The sequence below is a fragment of the Saccopteryx bilineata genome, chromosome 6 (assembly GCF_036850765.1).
Source record: "Saccopteryx bilineata isolate mSacBil1 chromosome 6, mSacBil1_pri_phased_curated, whole genome shotgun sequence".
Classification (NCBI taxonomy): Eukaryota; Metazoa; Chordata; class Mammalia; order Chiroptera; family Emballonuridae; genus Saccopteryx; species Saccopteryx bilineata.
In genome coordinates, this window is record NC_089495.1 from 105,729,944 (window position 1) to 105,751,768 (window position 21,825).

At 42.2% G+C, this 21,825-nt stretch overlaps 1 protein-coding gene across 5 annotated transcripts in view; it reads right to left on the reverse strand.

Annotated features, from left to right (window-relative positions):
• Nucleotides 1–21,825, reverse strand: part of RCBTB2 (RCC1 and BTB domain containing protein 2) — a 38,514-nt gene that overhangs the window by 6,332 nt on the left and 10,357 nt on the right. For 2 of the 5 annotated variants that reach the window (XM_066234689.1, XM_066234688.1), the window contains exons 2-11: nucleotides 21,604–21,674; nucleotides 15,529–15,684; nucleotides 15,153–15,303; nucleotides 12,720–12,886; nucleotides 12,029–12,187; nucleotides 11,780–11,887; nucleotides 10,336–10,478; nucleotides 5,309–5,499; nucleotides 4,653–4,779; nucleotides 2,825–2,964 (exon numbers count right to left, since the gene is read on the reverse strand). In XM_066234689.1, coding sequence (XP_066090786.1) covers nucleotides 2,825–2,964; nucleotides 4,653–4,779; nucleotides 5,309–5,499; nucleotides 10,336–10,478; nucleotides 11,780–11,887; nucleotides 12,029–12,187; nucleotides 12,720–12,886; nucleotides 15,153–15,303; nucleotides 15,529–15,684; nucleotides 21,604–21,651 — 1,390 coding nt within the window. In that variant the 5' untranslated portion in view covers nucleotides 21,652–21,674. The remainder of the gene's footprint in view (nucleotides 1–2,824; nucleotides 2,965–4,652; nucleotides 4,780–5,308; nucleotides 5,500–10,335; nucleotides 10,479–11,779; nucleotides 11,888–12,028; nucleotides 12,188–12,719; nucleotides 12,887–15,152; nucleotides 15,304–15,528; nucleotides 15,685–21,603; nucleotides 21,675–21,825) is intronic. The other 3 variants (XM_066234690.1, XM_066234691.1, XM_066234692.1) reach the window with 2 other exon arrangements.

The following is a 21,825-nucleotide window of genomic DNA, read 5'->3' on the forward strand; positions in this document are numbered from 1 at the left end:
TGAAAGTTGTGAATGGCTGAACTGTTTTTGGTTAATTCTCAGTGACTCCCAAAATCATGTCAACAGCCTTATACATCCCCAAGCTTGAGAATCACATTGACAGGTGCTCGCAAGAACTTCCCTAAGAGCGAGCCCTCCCCCGAGTCCCTGCTCAAGAGGGCCCCACTCTATACCTCTGTCAGGCACACCCTCATCAAAAGTGTGGTCAAGGAGCCATGCACCCACTCTAAGACCACACTGTGGGTGCCTGGGACACTGGGATTCCCTGCCTACTGGTCCGAGGCTGCATGTGTGGATATTTCCTCCACTCCAAATTGCCATAATACCAAAGTACAGACCCTACCCAGCCCGAAGGGATGGCCGGAGTTGGGGCTGGATGGAGCTTGGACATGCAGACTGGGGTGCCCACACCCCCTGTGTGAGGCAGGAGGTAGCTGGTGGTGAGGAAAGAAAGGCTGCCGGCTGTAAGCGGAGGCCAGAGGCTTGTCCCCCGTGCCGCTGTGTTCTAGCGCAGCTCTCCAGGAAGTCCCACGCTACATTTCAGCTCAAACTCAAACCCAGCCTTTCCGTTCTCAGTGAATATCTACTTTTCAGGGTATGAAGATTGAACATATTTTATCTGAAGTTAGCTTAGCAAATAACTTTAAGTTTTTAGACTTATGGTATGTAGCCCTTAATTTGGTCCCTTGCTCAGGGCCCTGCAAATATACTGCTCACAAGAATTAGGGGATATTTCAAAATGAATATGAAGCGATTAAAAAAAGAAGTATTTGATTTTTTTTATTAAACAAGGAAATCAGAAAAGCAAATGAAAAGTCAAAGAAAGTTATTCATTTATGCAAATAAGATGCAGACCCAACTTTTATTTCATTGGTGAAAATGCACTATACAAAAGGCTGAAAGTACTGGAGTATCTGTACGTTCCCTGTCCCCCTAATTTTGTGAGCAGTATATTAGAGGTGGGCCTATCAAATAGCAGCCACTTGGATGTCTAATAAAGCCACTCAAGCTCCTTCAACTCTTCAAACCCAAGAGCAATACCTCTCCATCTTCTTCATCATAGTGAATGATACTTCCATTAGCCTGCCACTCAGGCCAGGCACCTCGCAGCAGTCATCCCTCTCTTTCCCTCACAACCCACATCCCATCCACTGACAAACCCCGTCCACTCACTCTAAACTACCCAGACTCCGATCTCGTCAGCACCGCCCAGCTACACCACTCAACCCAGGGACCGTCATCACACACCTAAACCATTAGACTACTGACCTTTTCACAACAAATCCCATCACGCCTATGGTAGAAGCTACTTGTTGCTTCCCCACTGCACACACACACACGAATCCATTCTCCCTTTCTTCCAAAACCATAGACTATTTAGCTGAGCCATGGCCACCTTGATATGACCACACTCTCCCCAACCTTCTGTGCATGTGGGTTATGACCTTGGTCAGCTCCAGTTCATGGTTTGAAATAAGTCCAGGACCTTTCCTTAAGAATCACTGGATATTTGCCCTTGTCCCCTCCTCCATCCTGCTACTGCAGATGTAGTCTTGAACCATATACACAGGGGCCACATGTAGCAATGCCCTGCATTGTATTCCTGGTTTTGGAGAAAAAGAAACTATCTTGTTTAAGTTACTTTTTCTTTTATTTTACTGTTAGAATTAAAGCAAATCTAACTAACACAATCCTATGCTCAAGACCTTCCAAGGCTTTCCATCACATGCAGAGTAAGACCACAGCCCCTGGGGTGTGCATAGTCTTGCCCAGCTCTCAGTTCCTCAGTCCCTACCACTGAGATCCTGCTCCGTCACTCGGCTGCCCTGGCTGCCTCCTGCTTCTACATGCTCAGTGTGTTCCTGTCTCAGACCCTGCACTTACTATTTCCCAGGCTTACAGTGCTCTGCCCTGGGGAGCTTAAAGGGCATGGCTCACTCCTTCCTCACCCCTAGGTCTCTGCTCAGTGCACTCCCAGACCCTCCTGCCTGACTGCTCGTCTTTATTTGTTTAGGGCTGGTCTCCCTCATATGACCACAAGCTCCACAGGAGCAGGGCCTCAGTCTGTCTCCTCACAGACACTGAGAAGGGCTATGGCACTAAAACATTTGTGGAAGGTAGGAAAACCATAAAAATTCAGAAATCAGACTTGTTTACTTGAGTAAAATTAAATGCTGATCTGGTAAAAAAAAAAATGTGATTGGTTTATATGTGTAAAATGAACGTTTTATTTAAAAATTTGGGGATTGAACCCTTTCTTTAGTTCCTTATAGAAGTAATTCCTTAACTTTTCTGTACTGGCCAACAATACTGCTGAAGCTGTAAACAGACACTTAGTATGTTTTCAACTCTGCTCCCATTGGATTCCATGTTGCTTTTTTTACTGTCAGGTAAACCCCTCACACCTTTCAGGACAGGACCCATCAGGTCACAGTTGTCTGTCCCAGAGCCATCTTGGATGGAAATTCACAGATATAGAAACCAGCAGGGCTTATTATTACGTGGATTTTATATTGTTAATAATGCAGTGGTCTAGAGGGCAGCAGGTATGGTAGCTAAAAGTTATATACAATACTAACATGTAATTAAGATGGCACCTGCTCCACAGTGGTGATGGTTTGATAATTCATCTATCTCTTATCTATCCAGTCAACCTTGTATGAAGTAGAAATGAGGGAAAAGAGTTTGGGTTCAACACACAAAAAGAGAACTACTTTTGTGATTGCTCTCCCAGCGTCATCCAGTTAAGCTCCACAGAGACCACCTGGCCAAGTTACCCAGCACTTTGCCAATCTCTTGGTCAAGTCTGGTGGCAGTTAGTTACCTATTGCCTCCTCGGGGGGAAGGCTGATGCTGTCTGTGTACAGGTATTCCAGGAAGGCTCGGTAAACAGGATATGAAAATTCACTCATTTCTACAATATTATCCTCACTGTCTTCCAATGAAGAACGAAAATGTTCACACCTGGAGAAGAAAAGCATGTCAGCTCTTAGCTTCTGGGCAAGAGCAGATAGGCACCAGGAGCACACCCTGTGGGCTCAGAGGGGAAAACAGTAACAGGAGAAAGGAAAACACAACACCACACACGACACTGTCCATGTTGCACACCCTCTGCTCTCGCCCTGGCCCCTCGCTTCCTCTGCTGGCGGTTTTCAAACAACCATGAACTCAACAAGGTTGCAAATGCACACCTGCGCAGTGAAGCTGCGCCTGCAGACACGCTGGGCGGAGACCACACCGGCCTCCCTAGCACAGTTCCTACACCACATCCACTGAGCGGCACTTATGGAAATCAGGTGGGTTTATTTTAATAACTTCTGACTAATTTTGTTTCTTCACTTCCTGTTATGGGCTGAACTGTGTCTCCCCAAAATGCATATGTTGTTGAAGCTCTAGCCTCAGAATATAACAGTATTGAAGAAAGGATCTTGATGAAGGTTACTAAGTTACAGTGAGGTCATTAGGGTGGACCCTACTCCAGTATAACTGGTATTCTTCTAAAACGAGGGGGATTTGACACACACACGCACACATACAGTGAGAACGCTATATAAAGACTGGAGTGATGCTGCCACAAGCCGCGGGATGCCAAAGATTGCCAGCAAACAACCAGAAGCCCAGACTCATTGATCAGATCGTTTTTGAGAGCCCTCAGAAAGAACTCATGCTGTGAAACCTCGACCTTGGACTTCTAGCTTCTAGAACTGAGAGAGAATACATTATTACATACTTGATTACAGCAGCCCTAGCTAACACACATCTACTCTTTAGGAAAGTTTGTGGATTCTAGTAAGAGTGAACAAATGTTGCACAGCCTGACCTTTTGACCTTGAGACTGAAGTGCTATACTGAGCTTGTGATTTGTTGCAGTAGGATTTAAATATCTGTTACACAACAACATGATGATTTTCAACATCACTATGTTAAATGAAAGAAGCCAGGCACAGAAGAATCCACACTGTATAGTCCACTTAACTCCAGGAAATGCTAACTAACCTGCAGTGACAGCTGGTGACCGCCCGCCCTGGGTGGGGGCCTGAGGGACCTGGCGGAGTGAGAGGCCTGCTGTGCCTTGATTTGGGGCACTGCTGTCACAGGCATAGTCATATGTCAAAGCTCCTCCAATGCACACTTTAAATGGAAGCAGCTCATTGCTCAAAAATTACACATCAACATGTTTGATTTTGTAAACATCTGTGTTAACTCTACCCTAGAGCTTACCGCTCTGGAAAAGCCTCATGTCCTCTTTTTTTCAAGCATCTAAATGTTTAGGACCCTACAGCAGGCCGAGGAGAGGGATGGTCACGGTCTAAGCCCGGCTCTTCACCAGGAACACACTTGTGTGAAGCCGCGTGGGGCTACAGACCCTCGGCACACCCGCCCACCCCGGGCGGCAGACAGTTGGTGAAGTCCCAGGAGGGAGCACGGAGCACTGTGGCCCGCAGTCAGCCACACCTGGGTGGAGCACTGGCCTCCCCTAGTTCTCGTCGCGCGTGTGTGTGTGTGTGTGTGTGTGTGTGTGTGTGTGTACGTACACTTTCCCAGGCTGCAGTATAAGCTTGTAAGGGCAAAATCTGCCCTACAGTTTTTCATAATTAGGAGAGCAAATAATAAATGTGTTTATTCTAATTCTCAAAGTAAAGACTCCTTACCTAATTTTGAGAAGGACTTTATGTGCATAAATGTACTTCCCATCCACCAGAAATTTCAGGTCTGCAGTGTTGGGGTTGTCAAATTCCCTCTTCAGTGACTCAGCCACTGTGAGGTGGTCATCGGGCTCTAAGAGAAAAACAGCAGTGTGCGCAGCGTTAGTGACAGACATGAGGAAAACGCAGGCTGCAACATGGCATCGCTCGGGAGGTACTCGTGGAACGATCCATTCTCCAAAACAACTAACAATGGAGCACGGCTTTCTCCCCTAAATACAAATCTGCACCTCTGTAATCATTAAGGATTAGAACCACACACATCTGCTTGTAAATCTGGCAAAACCACAAGTAAAAAGTCTCAAACCACCTCACTAAATGAAATCTTTGGATGTGTGAGTAAATTACTAGCTAAAATTAAAAGACATAGTTTTGCAGTCAAATTAAAAAGAAGTCAAATAAAAGTACTTTCAATTTAGTATGCAGTGTTGGTGTCCAATACTATTAAGAAAAATTAATCAAACTAGTTCCTTTTCAAGGAGTGCAGCAGAGGGAAATAAATTATTTGATACTGCACTTAAAGCCCTTCCTATCAAAATAAAAGCCCCAGAGTTCCCTCCCTAATTTCCAAGTCATCACCCAAATGGACAGCGATTTCTCACCCACGGACAGGAGGCGCCAGGAGACGGCGGGCGTGGCGAAGCAGGCGAACACGTCGTCCGTGCAGGAGAGGTGGGTGAGGTGAGGCAGGCTCACCGACTGGCCCCGGCACTGGCCCCACATGTACACGTGCCCGCCCTGCGTCCTGGCAGCCGAGGTGTGGGCGGAGTGGCAGGCTGCGATCTCTATAATTCTAAACTCACAAGCAAACACCAAGTAAACACAGTAAACAGGGGAAGAAAGGAGCTGACCTCCCTCCCCTTCCCTTAGGTTTAATTTCAAAACCAAAACAAGACTTAGACACCTGAGCTCAATGTCCAGGCAATATGCAGGTATTTACATTGAAGCTATGCCTCAATGCATTTATAACTTGTGAAGATCTAGTTACCACTTCGAGCCAGTAGGACTATAAAAATATGTACCACCCACTCTGAACTCAGCTACAATCCAAGAGAGTGAAGACGAAAAGAAAAGAGTAAGAAAGAAGAAGGAGGAGGAGGCGAAAGAAGAAAGAAGGTTGGAAGAAGGAAGGAAGGGGAGGAAGGGAGGAAGGAGTGGAGGAGTAGGAGGAGAAGGAGGAGGGGGAGGAGGAGGAGAAGGAGGAGGAGGAGGAGAAGGAGAAGAAGAGATAATAAAGACTTGAACCATCTTGACCCAGGTCAAAAAATATTTTCATCAAAACATCACCAATTTTAGGGTGAAATGGAACCTGTTGTCAGTCACCCCAACTCACCCTGCAATAATAAATTCAGTAGTTATAGCTCACTGGACAATGCCATCCAGCACCCCAAAGTGCAGTTTTCTGGGACCATGTGTCAGACCCTAGTGCAGTGAGCTCACGGCCGCCAAGGAGGTAGTTCCCAGGACACTTCTCCATAGAAAACACTGTTTTTGTTGATTTGGAAATAACTACTTTGCTCTAAGAATAAGTGACCATACAGATTCAAAGAAGACAGTAAGCTATTTCACCCTCCAATGAGGCTGTCATCTGGATTTTGCCACAGCAGATGGTGTCAGCATCCTCAGTGACTTAGGCTCAGAACGTCAGAATCATCTTTGACTTTCCCCCTTTCTCACAATTTTCTTCAGACTATCCAGTTGACAAATAACATACATCCTTTATAACTTCACCCATCTGCCACCACCCTCAGTCATATACACCCCACATCTAGACCAATGTAACAACCTCTGAGTCTCTGCCTCAGAACTCCTCTCCTTTGACCCAAAAGCCACAACACTGGCCGGCTAATAATCCTCTTGAAACCCCATTCTTGTCAGTACAGTACTTTCAGAAGTTCAGTGATTGCCCACAAGATAAAACCCAGAGAAGAGACAGTAAGGCCATCTATAATTTCACTCCCATGAATGTCCAGCGTTCTTTCCTATATTCCAACAGATGTACTCACTGCCCCTCAATGTCTTTATTCACAGTTAAAGTCCTTATTCAGGAAAGTGTTTTCTCTCTGCCTCAGGAATCCTACCCATCTTCTAAGGCCTAGTTCAAACAGCCCCGAGGTCAAAGGTCTCTCGCTCACCTGATCTCTTGTAGTACTTCCTGTCCACAGCACTTCCACCTGGCCCTGTTCTCTTCCAGATGTATATGTCTTACCTATTCAGTTAGATGACAAGCTCCTGGCAGGTTGACTCACTGATTTACTTCTCTCTTCCTAAGCACCCAGTACAGGGTCTTACTAAATATACTCTGGGGATCATTTTACTGACCAATTGGGAAAAGGCTCAACAACACAGAGCAACTGAGGGTCGTCCAAAGCGAGCGGCTGAAGGGTCCCTCTAAAAGGGACCCTCCCCTGTGTGCTGTAACTAGTTTCCCACTTGAGGAGAGATGATGGTCATTGGACAACCTGGAGAGTGCTGAGGGGGGAGTTGGCTTAGAAGGCTGAGACATCTGGTTTTCATGTACAGCCAAGTAATTTCACTGATTTATTAGAAGATAGCTCTCAGCTCTTGGAAACAACCCCAGAGTGCTGAGGAAATGAGGCTGTCTGTCCCAGGGTGGAGAGCCTTGATGTTGGAGCTAGACTTGAATCCTAGCTTTACCACTAGGCTGTGTGACTGTGGGAATGTCCCCAAGCATTTGGGGGTCTCAGTTTCATTAGAAGGCTAGTACATGAGAATTAAATGAGAAAATGTTAAGCCCCAAGCACAATGTCTGGTGTACAAGTGGTAGCCTCACAGTAGACATTGCTCAATATTACTACTTCCACTCAGCATTTTAAGTGCCAAAGCCTCCCCTATATAAAGACTATTTCTAATGATCAATTCAAATTAGTAAGGCCTTTCCTGTTTGCATGGTTAAGTCAGTCAACTGGCTAAAATCAAACCTTGCCTACATAGGGAAGATGGGCAATAATATTTTGCTTCTCAATAAGGATATACTTTTCAAAACAAAGGAAAAGGGAGAAGGAAATAGATTAAATTCATTTAAAAAGAAGTGAATATACTATTACCATCTAATGAATATACTATTACCATCTACCTTCATATATTACACCCACACATGAGAGTAGCAACAATTCATTTTAGATGGCTTGGTACAGTAGGCAAGACATGGACCTGGGAATCAGAGGCCACGTTACTTAAACTCTTATAACCCATTTTATCATATTAAAAAGAAAAAAGAAAGGTGTAGGATTGTGGTGAAGAGTAAATGGAATAAGCTACCCAGCACAGTGCACATTCAAAAACCGTTTCTTTCCACGACTAATGGCTGCTTCAGGGTCTCTGGGGCCGGCCACACGAGCTCGTGACTTAGCTGAAATGAGAAGTAGGTATCTGTGAAACTGCGAAGAGTCCCCAGACAACACCACAGTGTCGCGTGGCCTCCAAGGGTTCTGATGAGTAAGAGGAAATGCCTGGGGACTCCTCAGGGAGGACTTGAGGTGAAAGGGAGTTCAGCGGGGGGCCACGTAAGCTCTGAATGAGTAAGAGCACATGAAGCAGAGAGAACTGTATGGACAAATGTATAGGCAGAAGGTGGACCGACACAGCTGGAGAAGGTACAACGTGAAGAGGACTGAACTGGAATAGATGGGCAACTCCTGGGAGCAGAGTGCAGTGGGGCTTGCTGGGGACAGTGGGGTCAGTCGTGAATCCAAGGCTGAAGGGTTTAGAATTGATCTGATGTGATGGAAAAAGGTTATCACCTGTAGCAGGGCCATGATATGATGGAACAGAGTTCTGGATTAATCTGGCAACGGTGTGCAAACCAGGTGAAAGGGAGATAAAGAAAAAGGCTAGCTGAGCTGGGGAAGGCTGATGGGTGTGCAGATATCACACCTAAGCACGGTGCCAATGAGGGACTGGAATGGCCCCCGATACTGTGGGAGTTCAGAACAAGTCACCCCAAGATGTGCTTTTGTAGTGGGCAGACTGTTATGACCTAAAGGCCACTTTAACTGAGTGCTCAAGAGAAACTTCTGCCCCTCCCTTAACTACCTAGAAGAACTTGAATTAGGGGCCTAGCCCCATTAATAAGGCATTATCAGAGATAACTTCTTTTGACCTATTTCTATAGGACAGGGCCTATATTCTATTTACTGAACACTGATCTTAGCTTTTGCAATGACCCTTTGAAGCCTCCTGGGCACCTTACCTCATCCCTAGATCAGAATGTCTTATATGCCCTTGTTTCCTTTCTATCTCTGAACCTTTTGTGGATGTGGGGTCTCTAACTCTCTAATGTATGTAGGGTTCCCATACACATGTATGTATTAGACTTGGTTATTTTCTCTTGCTGAAGTGTCTCATGTCTATTTGGTTATTAGACCAGTCACAAGAACCTTGATGAGGATACAGGAAAGTTTGTGCTCCCCACAATATCAGTGAGAGGAAGAAGAGGCTTCCAAGATGGCCCCAGAGTCTATGAAACGCCAATCTAGCTGTGTGGAGAGACACAGTGCTGGTCTGATGACAGGACAGGGGCTCAACATACAGGTATCTACGCAGCTAACAAAAGAAAAAGACCTTCTACATTTTAACCACTTTGGTTATAAAGCAATCTGGTATTCTCTGAGAGAAGCGGAGGTTAGAACAGCCCGACACTGTTTAGATAAACATGAATTAATTCCTCTGTTTTCATCATATTTAATCACTTCCACAGTGACCTACTAGGCAAAGATGTTTAGATTTTTGAGTATCTTTTGTGTACTATGGGAAACCACTTAAAATGAGCCTCCCTTGTCTGTGATAATGTTCTGTGAAAAAGGTAGCTGGTTGAAACAGTGTCCATCTGGGATAAACTACCCACCACAGGAAATCAAAATAATGTAATTGTCACATTCACTTCTGAAATATTGATTATTCGCTTTCACTGGAGGGGAGCACCGTGTGCTGTTATAGGAGGCAGGAACACTACTCCGTGGAGAACAGCTGGTGCAGGCAGAGCAGAGGGGTTCGGGTCGGGAAAGATAGGGACCCAGCCTTCCTAAGCAGGCCTGGGGACATTTTCCTGAACACCCAGCTCCATGGGGCAGTCAGATGAGGGGTGCAGGCTTGGCTGACGCAGCAGCTGCTACAGGGAGGAGAGTGGAGAAAGTTCAGAGGGAACCTTCAGGTCTAGGTTTGGGACCAAAGCCACTGCCAAGGCCGCTGCCTCTGCTAAGGTCATCTGTCTTACACCTGATTCGTACCAAGCAAATTTTCCTAAACCACAGAAGACAGACTGCAAACATTATCAACTTCCTCTCAAGAATGCAAAACAGAAGACAATGAAGGAGGAAGGAAACGTACTTGGTGAGAGAGAAGAATAATGCAGAGTAGCTGCTGGACGTTTAGTTGTTGCATAGAGTAGCTACTGGAGGTATTGATGAGATATGGCTCAGGGAAGATAGAATATTTACCATACAGTCAAATTTCCCAACAAGTCAAAAGCCAGTTTTAAAAAGGAATGAATGCTCTTGTTAAAGAATATTCTAATACTAGCTGTACATTCCCCACAAGTCTATATTATGTCTAAGTTTTGTTCAGTCACTAAGGAACACTAAAGTTATTTTGAAAGTGCAGGTGTTACCTGTCCTTTTCCACAACGACAGGCGTAGGATAGGACTGGTTATTTTTATTGCCAGTGCCCAACTGGCCGTAAGAATTTGCACCCCAAGCATATACTTGGCCGTCATCTGTTAATACTAATGTGTGTGCGTAGCCACAGGCGACCTGAAAGAGAAACACCAGATCCACTCAGGCCTGCAAACAGAAGGAAACATGCTTTCACAGAATAGGTTAAGAATAAAAAATTGAAGAAACAAGAAGCGGCAGCCTGCTCAGAGAGGCAAGCATTCAGTTAACCAATCCCTCCAGAACTAGCTTAGGCCCTCTGTGTGGCTGAAACTACAGTAACAGCAACATAAGTCCTTCAGAGACATGAGACCAGTATGCAGCTATAATAATGGCATTCATTATGCTCACAGAGATCAAGGGATGTGAAGTTAATAAACAGATACTTTTATTTTTTAAGAATTTTTTTTTATTTTAAAAGTAAACATGTTCAATGTGAAAAAAGTAAAGTATAAATATGAAATTAACTTCAAGATCAATATTATTTTCTATTTTTATAGAGATATGCACAGATGGATTTCTTTGAATGATCAGATTGTATAAGCAGTTCTGCATCATGTTTTACTTAACATTATATATAGCACTGTTCCTGATCATTAAAAATCCTTTATAAACATCATTTCTGCTCATATAGATTTAGGATAACTTATTAACCATTAACTTATTATTTTATTAGATAAATTATGCTACATCTGTTATTTACTAAAGTTATTCTTTTCTTTTCTTCCTTTTTTTTCTTCTTTATATCTCCACTAATTCTGTGTTTCTCTTTGGTTCCTTAGAATGAGTAAAATTACAGATCAAATGGTATGCATATTTAATTAATTAATTTTTAATTGTTTTGCGGAGAGAGAAAGAAGAGAGAGATGCAGGAAGGGAAAGAGATGAGAAGCATCAACTCATAGTTGTGTCACTTTAGTTGTTCACTGATTGCTTCTCATGCATGCCTTGACCAGGGTTATCAAGCCAAGCCAGTGACCTTGGGCTTTAAGCCAGGAACCTCTGGGCTCAAGCCAGCGACCTTGGGATTTCCAACCTGGGACCTCAGTGTCCCAGGTCGACGCTCTATCCACTGTGCAATCACCGGTCAGGCAAAGAGTATACATATTTTTGAGGCTTTTGATATATACTGCCAAGCCAAAGTTTCCTTGGAAAAGATTTTAACAATTTATATTCCAACAGTTGTATATGACAGTGCCCTAGAAATTTAAACTTTCTGATGAATAACTATAACAACTCAGGGCTTAATTTAGAGCTTAAACCTTTACTTCAATGAAGATATCCAAGCAGCTAAACTTCTCATCCTGCTGTAAAAACGGTTTTTAATAGACTGGCATTAAAAACATTTTTGTCAACAAAGACTTAAAAACTGGCACACACAGACCAAACAGTGGACGTACTCGCTGGACACGAATGCCTTGCAGAGCTGCTATCCTGCAGGGGGTTGACTGGTTGCCACTGCTGCCAAGTCCCAGCTGCCCGTTTCCATTGTAACCCCACACGTAAACCTGAGAGGAGACGAGAGACTCAGTGCCAACGAAGACAAATAGCAATCACATTCTCGGCTGTGAGAAATATGCCAGGTTGGTATAACACTGAGAAGGCAAACAGGTTTTTTAAATATGTAACATATAAAATAACTTTCTTACCTCCCCGCTGTCCACCACCACCATTGAACACATCTGCCCACATGCTATGTTCACAACTACTTTACTCTGTAAGCAGCCAGTGACTCTTCGAGGGATCGGCTGGTTAGCTGTTGATCCAGACCCTACCTGCCCAGAGTTATTATACCCCCAGGCAAATACCTATTTGAAAGAAGAGGTAAGTTAATAAAATATGCTAATTTATAAAGGGTCTCAATCAGACAGTATGCTTATGGCACCTCATCTTTGCTCTCAAAGTGATCATAAATTGTCACAGCACAGGCAGAGAAGTTTTTGTAAGATTCATTCTTATAAAATGTATTAATTTATAAAATTAGGTTATTGCTATTATCTACACATAACAATAATCATCAAATATCATATACTATTTATAAAACTACAGTACTTACTTCAGCCATATTTTTTAATATTTGGGGATTTTTCTTATTGCAAAAAAAACCCTTTAAGTAGAGCAATATAGAATAAACAACACATCCTTTTAAATTTTGCAGTAATAGATATCCTTATTACATAACACAGTATAAACACCGTGACTATGAGCTCCTAACAAGAATAAGGCTGAATCTGAGGGAGGCAGTTATTTTAATTAAACAATAAAGTTTCTAGGACTGCTCTAGGAATCTATATAATCACATTGAAAAAAGTCAATGAGATTTATGCTGACTATTCTTACCTCTCCATCAGATGTCAGCACCAAAGAATGGTAAGACCCACAGGCCACTTCAGTCACTTGTTTGTTTGACAGATTAGTAGAGATCAGCCAGGGCACTAAACCATGATTAGTGGTCCCGTTACCCAGCTGGCTGTAAGCATTATGACCCCAGGTAAAGACTTCTCCTTCTGAAAATAAAAAGAAACATAATTCGTTTTCAAAATATTTACTTCATTACATGAAATTATGTATTGCACATCTCTACAGGTTAAAACTAACAATTAAGTTGAAAAAGCTAATCAACTACCCTATTCCACCAAACTCAGTCTGTAGAAAAATACATTCCAAAAATATAAACTACATTCTACCTCAAAGCAACAAGATGAAATTTAAATAAATGCAATTATAATAGTTGGAAGATAGACTTTAACTAAACAGCAGAAAAAAAGGCTGCTAAGAGTAATGGAAAAATACATTAGGTTGAAAGTCAAAACTTTAACTTCTATATTTGGTTCTTTTTCAAGTCTTTTATGATCTCTCTTACGAGCTCATATTTTATTTTTTCAAACACAGTAAGTACGGCCATCTTATAACAGATGTCTGGTAATTCTAGTATCTGATATTTAGTGGTCAGTTTTTGCTGGTTCTCATTCGTGGTGCCTGTTTCCTTATGTATCTGGTTGTCTTTGACTATGTGCTGCTAATTGCCACTAGAAAAAATGATTTTTCTTTTTTATAAATTGAATTTATTGGGGTGACATTGGTTAATAAGATTACATAGGTTTCAGGTACACCATTCCATAGTACACCACCTGTACACTGCACTGTGCATTCATCACCCCGAGTGGTCTCCTTCCATCAGTTTATCCCCCTTTACCTTCTTCTACCCCCCTCCTTCCCATAAACACCACACTGTTGTCTGTGTCTATGACCTTTCTTTCCCTTAATCCCTTCCCTTTTCCACCCAGCCCCCAATCTTCTTTCCTGCTGACAGCTGTCAATCTGTTCTCTGGATCCATGAGTCTGTTGTTACTTTGTCTGTTAGTTTATTTTGTTCATTAGATTCCACATATAAGTGAAATCATATTTTGAAAGAATATAAACAACCACTGCAGCGTTATTTACAATAGCCAAGATATGAAAGCAGCCCAGCGCCCGCCAGCAGATGAGTGGATAAAAAAGCTGTGGCGCGCACACACAATGAAACACTGCTCAGCCTTAAGAAAGCAAGGGAACCTCCCCCTTCGCTACAGTGGAAAATGATTTCTCAATGGCATCATACTCCCTCAGGCCCAGAATGAAGGTGCCTTCCTAAAGAAAGGATTTGCCTTAACTTCTTAAAGGTGCTTAAAGGCATCTCTTTAATAAATCCAGGACTGGAGATTTCTTGACCATCCAGTCTGATGTGAATTGGAACACAAATCCGCAGTTCCAATCTCTCAGGGAGAGGTTCTCTTTCTTCTTTCCTGCCTGGCTTGCTCAGAGCCAAGGAAGTCTGTAGTTCAGTGCTGTAACATGGAAGAACTGGCTCATCCTTGCCCTGAGACTGCAGCCCTATGTGGTCTCAGCCTAATGTGCTAACTTGTGGCCCCTTCACCTCACGAGTACATCAGACCACAGTTCCACTGAAGGATAGGGGCAGATGTCTTTAAGGCAAAATTAGCTTCATGTTCCCCTCTTTCCCCTAAATCTGATCTAGTGATTCCTTTCTGCTTGTCAGTGTTTTGATGCCTTCATGAAAAAAAAATTTTTTAATATTATATCTAGAATGTTTAGTTGTTTTCAGTGAAGAATTTATCTGAATAATCTAGCCTGCTATTTAATAGCAGCCAAAAATCCCTAAAAGTTATTTTTAATGTGAATTAAGTATAAAAAATAAAAAATTTATTTTCAGTTTTTAAAATACTAATAAAATAAATACCCAGCTTAAGAAAAACTCTGTGTTTTAATTATAATGTCTTATTGGTCTGAATTCATGAGATAGGCATAAGAATATTTAATTCCCTACATCACTAATACCAACTCCAGTCATCAGTCATTGTTGAACATAAGAATCAGAGGATACTAAGAGTTGGAGGAGATCTTGGAATCTGGCTTTCATCTTTCAGTTTGTAGATCAGGAATCTCAAATTCAAAAAGTCTAGAGAGAGTTCTCAGTTTTAATACAAAATTATTACACTTATAAAGTGTAAACAAAAGGGGCTTTACCAGGCATAAAGCACTTAATGCTTTATTGAAGTCCAATAATTGCTAGATTCCATCTGCTACATTACCTTACTCTGATATTCAGATATATTCATGTTTAATGCTGTTCAAAGCATAGGCAAGTTCACAGGGCAGAGCCAGAAACTCTTGCCCAATCAAAAAGTATGTTCTCAATTGAAGGGATGTTCCTAGTCCAGTTTCTCAACAAACAAAATAAGGGCGAAATTCTACACTGTGTTCCTGGGTTACCTGTTGTTGCCAGCACAATGTGTGGACCACTCCCGTAGCTGAGGCAGGCTATTTTTTTGCCACTTAAAGAATCCAGTCTTCGAGGTTCTATGGTGCTCTGGACGTCACCTAATCCCAAACAGCCACAGCAGTTGGTGCCAAGTGCAAAAACCTGTGGGAAAACCACTGTCGTTAGTTCAAGCAGTTCTACTTCTGACAAACCTATCACTACATTCAAACAGGCTCAGTCCTCCTAAAACAATAATGCTTCATTATATAATAAGAATCTACTCTTTGTCCTTTTTTTTTAACCTTAATTCCTTAGTTTCCTCAAGATCTTCAGTTTAACAAATCCATTACTGAAAACAGAAGTGGTTGAATTTTTCTTCAAAATTACCTCATCATTTACAGTCGTATATAAAACTTCATTCCCCGCACTTCCAAAGACACAAGCCTGCCGAATCAACTGCAGCTCTTCCTCAGAGCACAGGGAGAAAATGGGCCACTTCCCCACATCTAACATCTTCAAAGATGACAGAGTAGCCTGAACTGGCTGGAAAGGAAAGAATATTTATTGAGACCATTCATTAACAAATGAAGTTTCTTTGCCCCTTTCCCTTCTGTAAAAAAGCCAGCTCTGCTTTAATGAGAAACAGCCTGGGCCCAGGGAGGCTGTGCGCCCCTGCGGACAGGAACGTGGCCCTCGCCAGCTCAGTGGCCGCGCTGCTGCCCCCGTGCAGTCAGGGGCCACAGGCTCTGCTCAGAATCGGATTGCATCTATTTCCCTCATGGATGCGGGGATCTTCCAGGCTGAACTTTGGGGAACTGAACATCTATCAAGCAACCGCTTTAAGTGTCGGCTGTGTCTTAGATGTAGCTATGGAAACCAGATTGGTTGTAAAAGCAGCAAAAAAAATGGGGGGAGAGAGAGAGAGAGAGAGAGAGAGAGAGAGAGAGAGAGATACGGCTACTGTCCAAATCTTAATAAGTCCTTTAAAAAGAGCAATGCTGAAAGTGACACCAAGGAAATGATCCAGAAATTTCGGGTCATGGGTTAGTTCTGTCCTTCAGTTAAAACAGCTGGTAGGCTCCCTCATCCCCACTCAGGTCTCAGTATTGATGGAAAGAAACATCCAGAGTGTGCATATTAGTTTGTAAGGCTACTGCAATGAAGTACTACACACAGAGTGGCTTAACAGAAATGTATGTTCTCACAATTCTGAAGGCTAGACGTTCAAAATCAGGGTGTCAGCTAGTTTGGTTCCGCTTGTGGATGGCCATCACCTCCCTGTGTCTGCACACCGTCTTCTCTTCTAGGTGCATCTATTTCTGTGCCCAAATCTTTTTTTAAGGACATTGGTGTCCATACTTGATTAGGGCCCATCTTATCAAAACTACATCCGCATTGACCCCATTTCCAAGTAATCACCTTCTGAAGTACTGGGGTATCTTAATCTGTTTGGGCTGCTATAACAAAATACCACAGAGTGGTGGCTCATAAACAACAGAAATTTATTTCTCACAGCTCTGGAGGCTGGAAGTTCAAGATCAAGACATCAGCACAATTATGTTCCTGGTTCACTTCTCACTTCTCACTAAGACACACTAAGTAAGGCCTGTCTTTCCCATCAGCTATTAAGTCAACCTCACCAGCAATGAGTTCTGGTAGAGTGATGATCGTATGATATTAGATTCTTATTTTTCTGCAGACCTAAAAAGATATTTGTCCCTTCCAGACTTAGGAGCTGGGGCCCTGCTGACACTTCGGTTTTAGACTCTGGCCTCCAGAACTAGGAGAAATACATTTCTGTTACTTAAGGCCCTCAGTTTGTGGTCTTTGTCAGTGCAGCCCTGGGAAACAAACACAGAAGTGAGGCAGCTTGTCAGTGCTAAGAGAACCACCCTGAGTTAGTGGCAGCGCGTGAGCGAGGGCAAGTTCCCCCGATGCCAAATCCAGCCACGTTACTTCCCCATGCCACGTGAACTGTAAGACCCTGTCCCAAGAATGGAGTCTTCTATTACCTTTTGGCTATCACCCAAGGCCACTTGAGAGCTAAGGACAGAATCTAAATTTCTACTTTAAATGATCCACTTCCTGATGTCACAAAGAACCTAATTTTCTATGAGGTCCTTATTTTAATTTTTTCCTATTTAAGTCTAGAAATTTCAAAAAGAACAATGGGATGTGGCATCAAATATTTAATGTAGATGTCCTATGTACTAGTTAAGAGTTCTTTTGTTTCTAATTTTATCAATTGTAGGACATACAGTGTGTCCGTAAAATCATGGTGCACTTTTGACCGGTCACAGGAAAGCAACAAAAGACGATAGAAATGTGAAATCTGCACCAAATAAAAGGAAAACCCTCCTACTTTCTGTAGGATGATGTGGCAGCATGTGCGCATGCGCAGATGATGATGTAACACCGTGTATATAACGGAGCAGCCCACGGCCATGCCAGTCGAGATATGGACGGTACAGAGGAAAGTTCAGTGTGTTCTGTGGCTCGCTAAATTCGAATCTGTGACCAAAGTGCAACGTGAATATCAGCGCATTTATAACGAAGCGCCACCAGATAGGAATGACATTACTTGGTGGGGTAAGCAGTTGAAGGAAACCAGCAGTTTGGTGGAGAAACCTCGTTCTGGTAGGCCATCAGTCAGTGACGAGTCTGTAGCGGCTACACAGGATAGCTACCTAAGGAGCCCTAAAAAATCTGTGTGTGAGCCCACATCGAACTGCACTGAATAGGTATGAAACTGGGAGAGTTTTCCTTTTATTTGGTGCAGATTTCACATTTCTATTGTCTTTTGTTGCTTTCCTGTGACCAGTCAAAAGTGCACCATGACTTTACAGACACACTGTAGATATTGCTAGCCTTGTTTCCCATATGAGGAAACTGAGGCACAGAGAAACTAAGTAATCATCCAAGATCACTAGCTTCTAAGTGGGTGAGCCCAAATTTCTTTCCAAACATCATTTCTTGACAAGTAAGAAGTTCACATAAAAAGTTAGACTACTAGTAGACCTAGTGTTGCCTGCACTTGCAGGATTTGGCTGTTGTTCACAGAGTCCTTAATGAACAGGGCAGCGATACCCACTGTGGGTTGTTGTAATGCACAAACAGGGCAGATGGCAACACAATGAGAAAACAGCAGCAATATAATGATTGATTGCTAGCTCATTTTCTCCTTTCAAGCAGGCATTTGGATTTCAACCTGCCCTACTACAAAATCAAGTGGTTTCTTAGATGCCTAAAATTAGGTTGTAAATCAACCAGCAACTAAATACTTGTCTACAAATTATTAGTTCTGAACTTTATTCCTGGCCCACCTATATGAAACCTGTAGTACCCAGTTCACAAGTCTGCTGACCACTGGGATTCCACTGTGTTTGTAATGTCACCTGCAGTCACATATTTGTGAAAGGACATACTGGATGAGAGAACCATTGGTCTGATGGTATCACTGAGCATTTACTGAGTGTCCAATATTTACAGCATAAAAAATGGGACATAATCACTCCCTTCAAGGAGCTCACAATTTAATAGAAGACAAAAAACTATACCATATAACCTGTGTACAACAGAGGTGTAAACACATGGCTTTTTAAATCTGTCAGAAGGCTGGCTGCTAAAGTTTAGTGAGCAAAAACTCATTTTTCTAAATCTGTGGGGAACTATTACACAGGAAACTGATGACTTACTTTATGAAATGTATTATGTTTACACTTTTTTTTTTTTTTTTCTTATCCATTTTTCTGAAGCTGGAAACAGGGAGAGACAGTCAGACAGACTCCCGCATGCACCTGACCGGGATCCACCCGGCACGCCCACCAGGGGCGACGCTCTGTCCACCAGGGGGCGATGCTCTGCCCATCCTGGGTGTCGCCATGTGGCGACCAGAGCCACTCTAGCGCCTGGGGCAGAGGCCACAGAGCCATCCCCAGCGCCCGGGCCATCTTTGCTCCAATGGAGCCTTGGCTGCGGGAGGGGAAGAGAGAGACAGAGAGGAAAGCGCGGCGGAGGGATGGAGAAGCAAATGGGCGCTTCTCCTGTGTGCCCTGGCCGGGAATGGAACCCGGGTCCTCCGCACGCTAGGCCGACGCTCTACCGCTGAGCCAACCGGCCAGGGCTGTTTACACTTTTTGAAGTAAATATTTAATAGCAGTCTCAAGGAACTGAAGCATCTTTGTTCACAGAAGAAAAATACATCCTTCTGATCAGTATAATCATGAGTGCATATAAATATATATATATCATATGTATTATATACCTAGGTATATACATATAGTATATCTGTATTCCTTGTGTATATACATTGTATATACATATAAGTATATATAGTATACATACAACACCCTGTAAGAGCCTCAATCAGCTGTAGCCACCTGTAGGATGGGAGCCATCTCCATAGAAGGCACCCAACTACCATTGTGCCCAACTGTCAAGTCAGGGACTGGCTGAACAAGAGCCAAGAGTGGGCAACAGAAAAATCTGTGGGGAAAACATGCTACCAAAGAATGAGAGCTTGGCAGTGTACACCATTAAGACCAAGTCTCTGGTGTCGCAGTCCTTGTCTGGCCCAGGTGAGCCTCCTTCCTGCGCAGAATACGCCCAAAGGCAGGAATTAGTTCCAAGCCAGCTCTCCTTTACTGCTTTGTTCACATCCAGTCACACTGTTTGGGAAATGTAAAGTAGCAAAAATCTAATATTAGCTCAAGGAAAATATATTTAAGAAAATAGAGCTCCATAAAGTTAGAAACCAAAATGTATTTTATTATTCCCCTGAGTGTGTGCTACCTGTATAATTGTTTTTCCATCAAAATGAAAACCAAGTGGATTATAATACTTCACTTAACTACAATTATTAAGTTGTCATAATTCAATTTATTTTTTTTTAAAGATGCTTCAAATATTTAAATTTTTTTTATTTATTGCTTTTAGAGGAAGAGGAAGGGAAAAAATGGGCAAGAGACAGAATCATGATCTGTTCCTTTATGTGTCCTGACTGGGGATCACACCCGGACCTCTGTGCTTTGGGATAAATAATGCTCTAACTAACCGAGCTATCCGGGCCGGGATCATAATTCAATTTAAAATACAGCACGTGGAAAAGAATTAAAATTACATGTTGGACTTGCACACAAAAATTTTAAGAAATTTTAAATTTTAAGAAAACCAGCTAATACCTTGCCCTTTGAAGATTTCTTGGCAATATAACTTTGTATATAATAAAGGAATTTCATTGCAAATTCTTTGAGTCCATTCTTTTATTTTTTAAACCTGTCTCCAGAAAAAAATTAGGAATTCATCTATTAACATTTTGTAAGACTCTCAGCTCCTAAATACTACTTTTGTAAGCTATTTTTGGACTTTCCTACAAGGGCTCACAGTCAAGCACTTTGAGTCAGCACTATGGATCAGTTTCAGAAGCATCTGAAACTATGCTGGCTTTATGTAATTATCTACATCAGTGGTAGGCAACCTGGTCCCTACCGCCCACTAGTGGGCGTTCCAGCTTTCATGGTGGGCGGTAGCAGAGCAACCGAAGTATAAATAAAAAGATAGATTTAACTATAGTAAGTTGTTTTATAAAGATTTATTCTGCCAAACTTAGCGAAAATCCGACATAAAGTACCTGGTAAGTAATTATTATTATATGTTTTAACTTGTTGTAACTCTGCTTTATAAATTTTATAAAGTAAAGTTTCTTTCTTACTTTATAAATCACCATTACTGTGGAACCGGTGGGCTGTTAGAAAATTTTACTACTAACAGAGATACAAAAGTGGGCGGTAGGTATAAAAAGGTTGACTATCCCTGATCTACATTGTTCACTGTATTTTGACAATATTTTATTTGAAAAGAGAGGAAACAGAAAAGTTAATAGTGGCAGTTAATATTAAGCTGTTAACAGTGAAGGACAGATATTTTCTAAACTTAATAAAATTAACAGTAGGGGAAATCAATGTGCATGCTGAAAGATGCAATACTTTTAACATCAATTGAACACTGATTGGACTCAAGCTGGTTGACTATAATGTTCAGATATGATGGAAAAGAAATAAAAAAATATTTATGTTGAATTAAGAACTTGTCATCTAAGATTAGGTATTTCATACTTTTTTAAATCTTGGGAAATGAGTAAACATTCCAGAGTTTGAGTTCTGCAGGACAGCATTATCTGCGAACATAGGTATGGCCTGTACTCCTTGAGCAGCTCAAACATCACCATCTTTGGGAACCCTTTCTCTACTCCTTAGACAATGTCCATAGTTTCCTGCTTGCTCCTTTACCGATTACATTCCATTTACCACAAAATTATCTGTGGGCATCTTAGTCACTACATTGTGAGCCCCTCAAAGGTAGATACTATCTCACTGATCTTCCCATCAGATGACTAATAAATGTTTGATGAAGTGTTTCACATGACACAAAATACATGCTCCAAGGGCATGATTTTTTTCTAACCTTAACGTTGCCACTTTGTTCATATAAAAGGGGAAGTTCTTCTTCCATATAGACTCGGTCCTGTGCAGTCCCTGAGAAAAAAAAGTATGTGGAAAAATCAGCATCTCATATGTTGACTGAAAATAGGCAGGTAAATTACTTTTAATTAAGAGAGAAAATAAGCTAAGCTCAAATATGGTGAAGAAACAATAAAACGATTAAGTATTAGGTATGGGGGTTAAA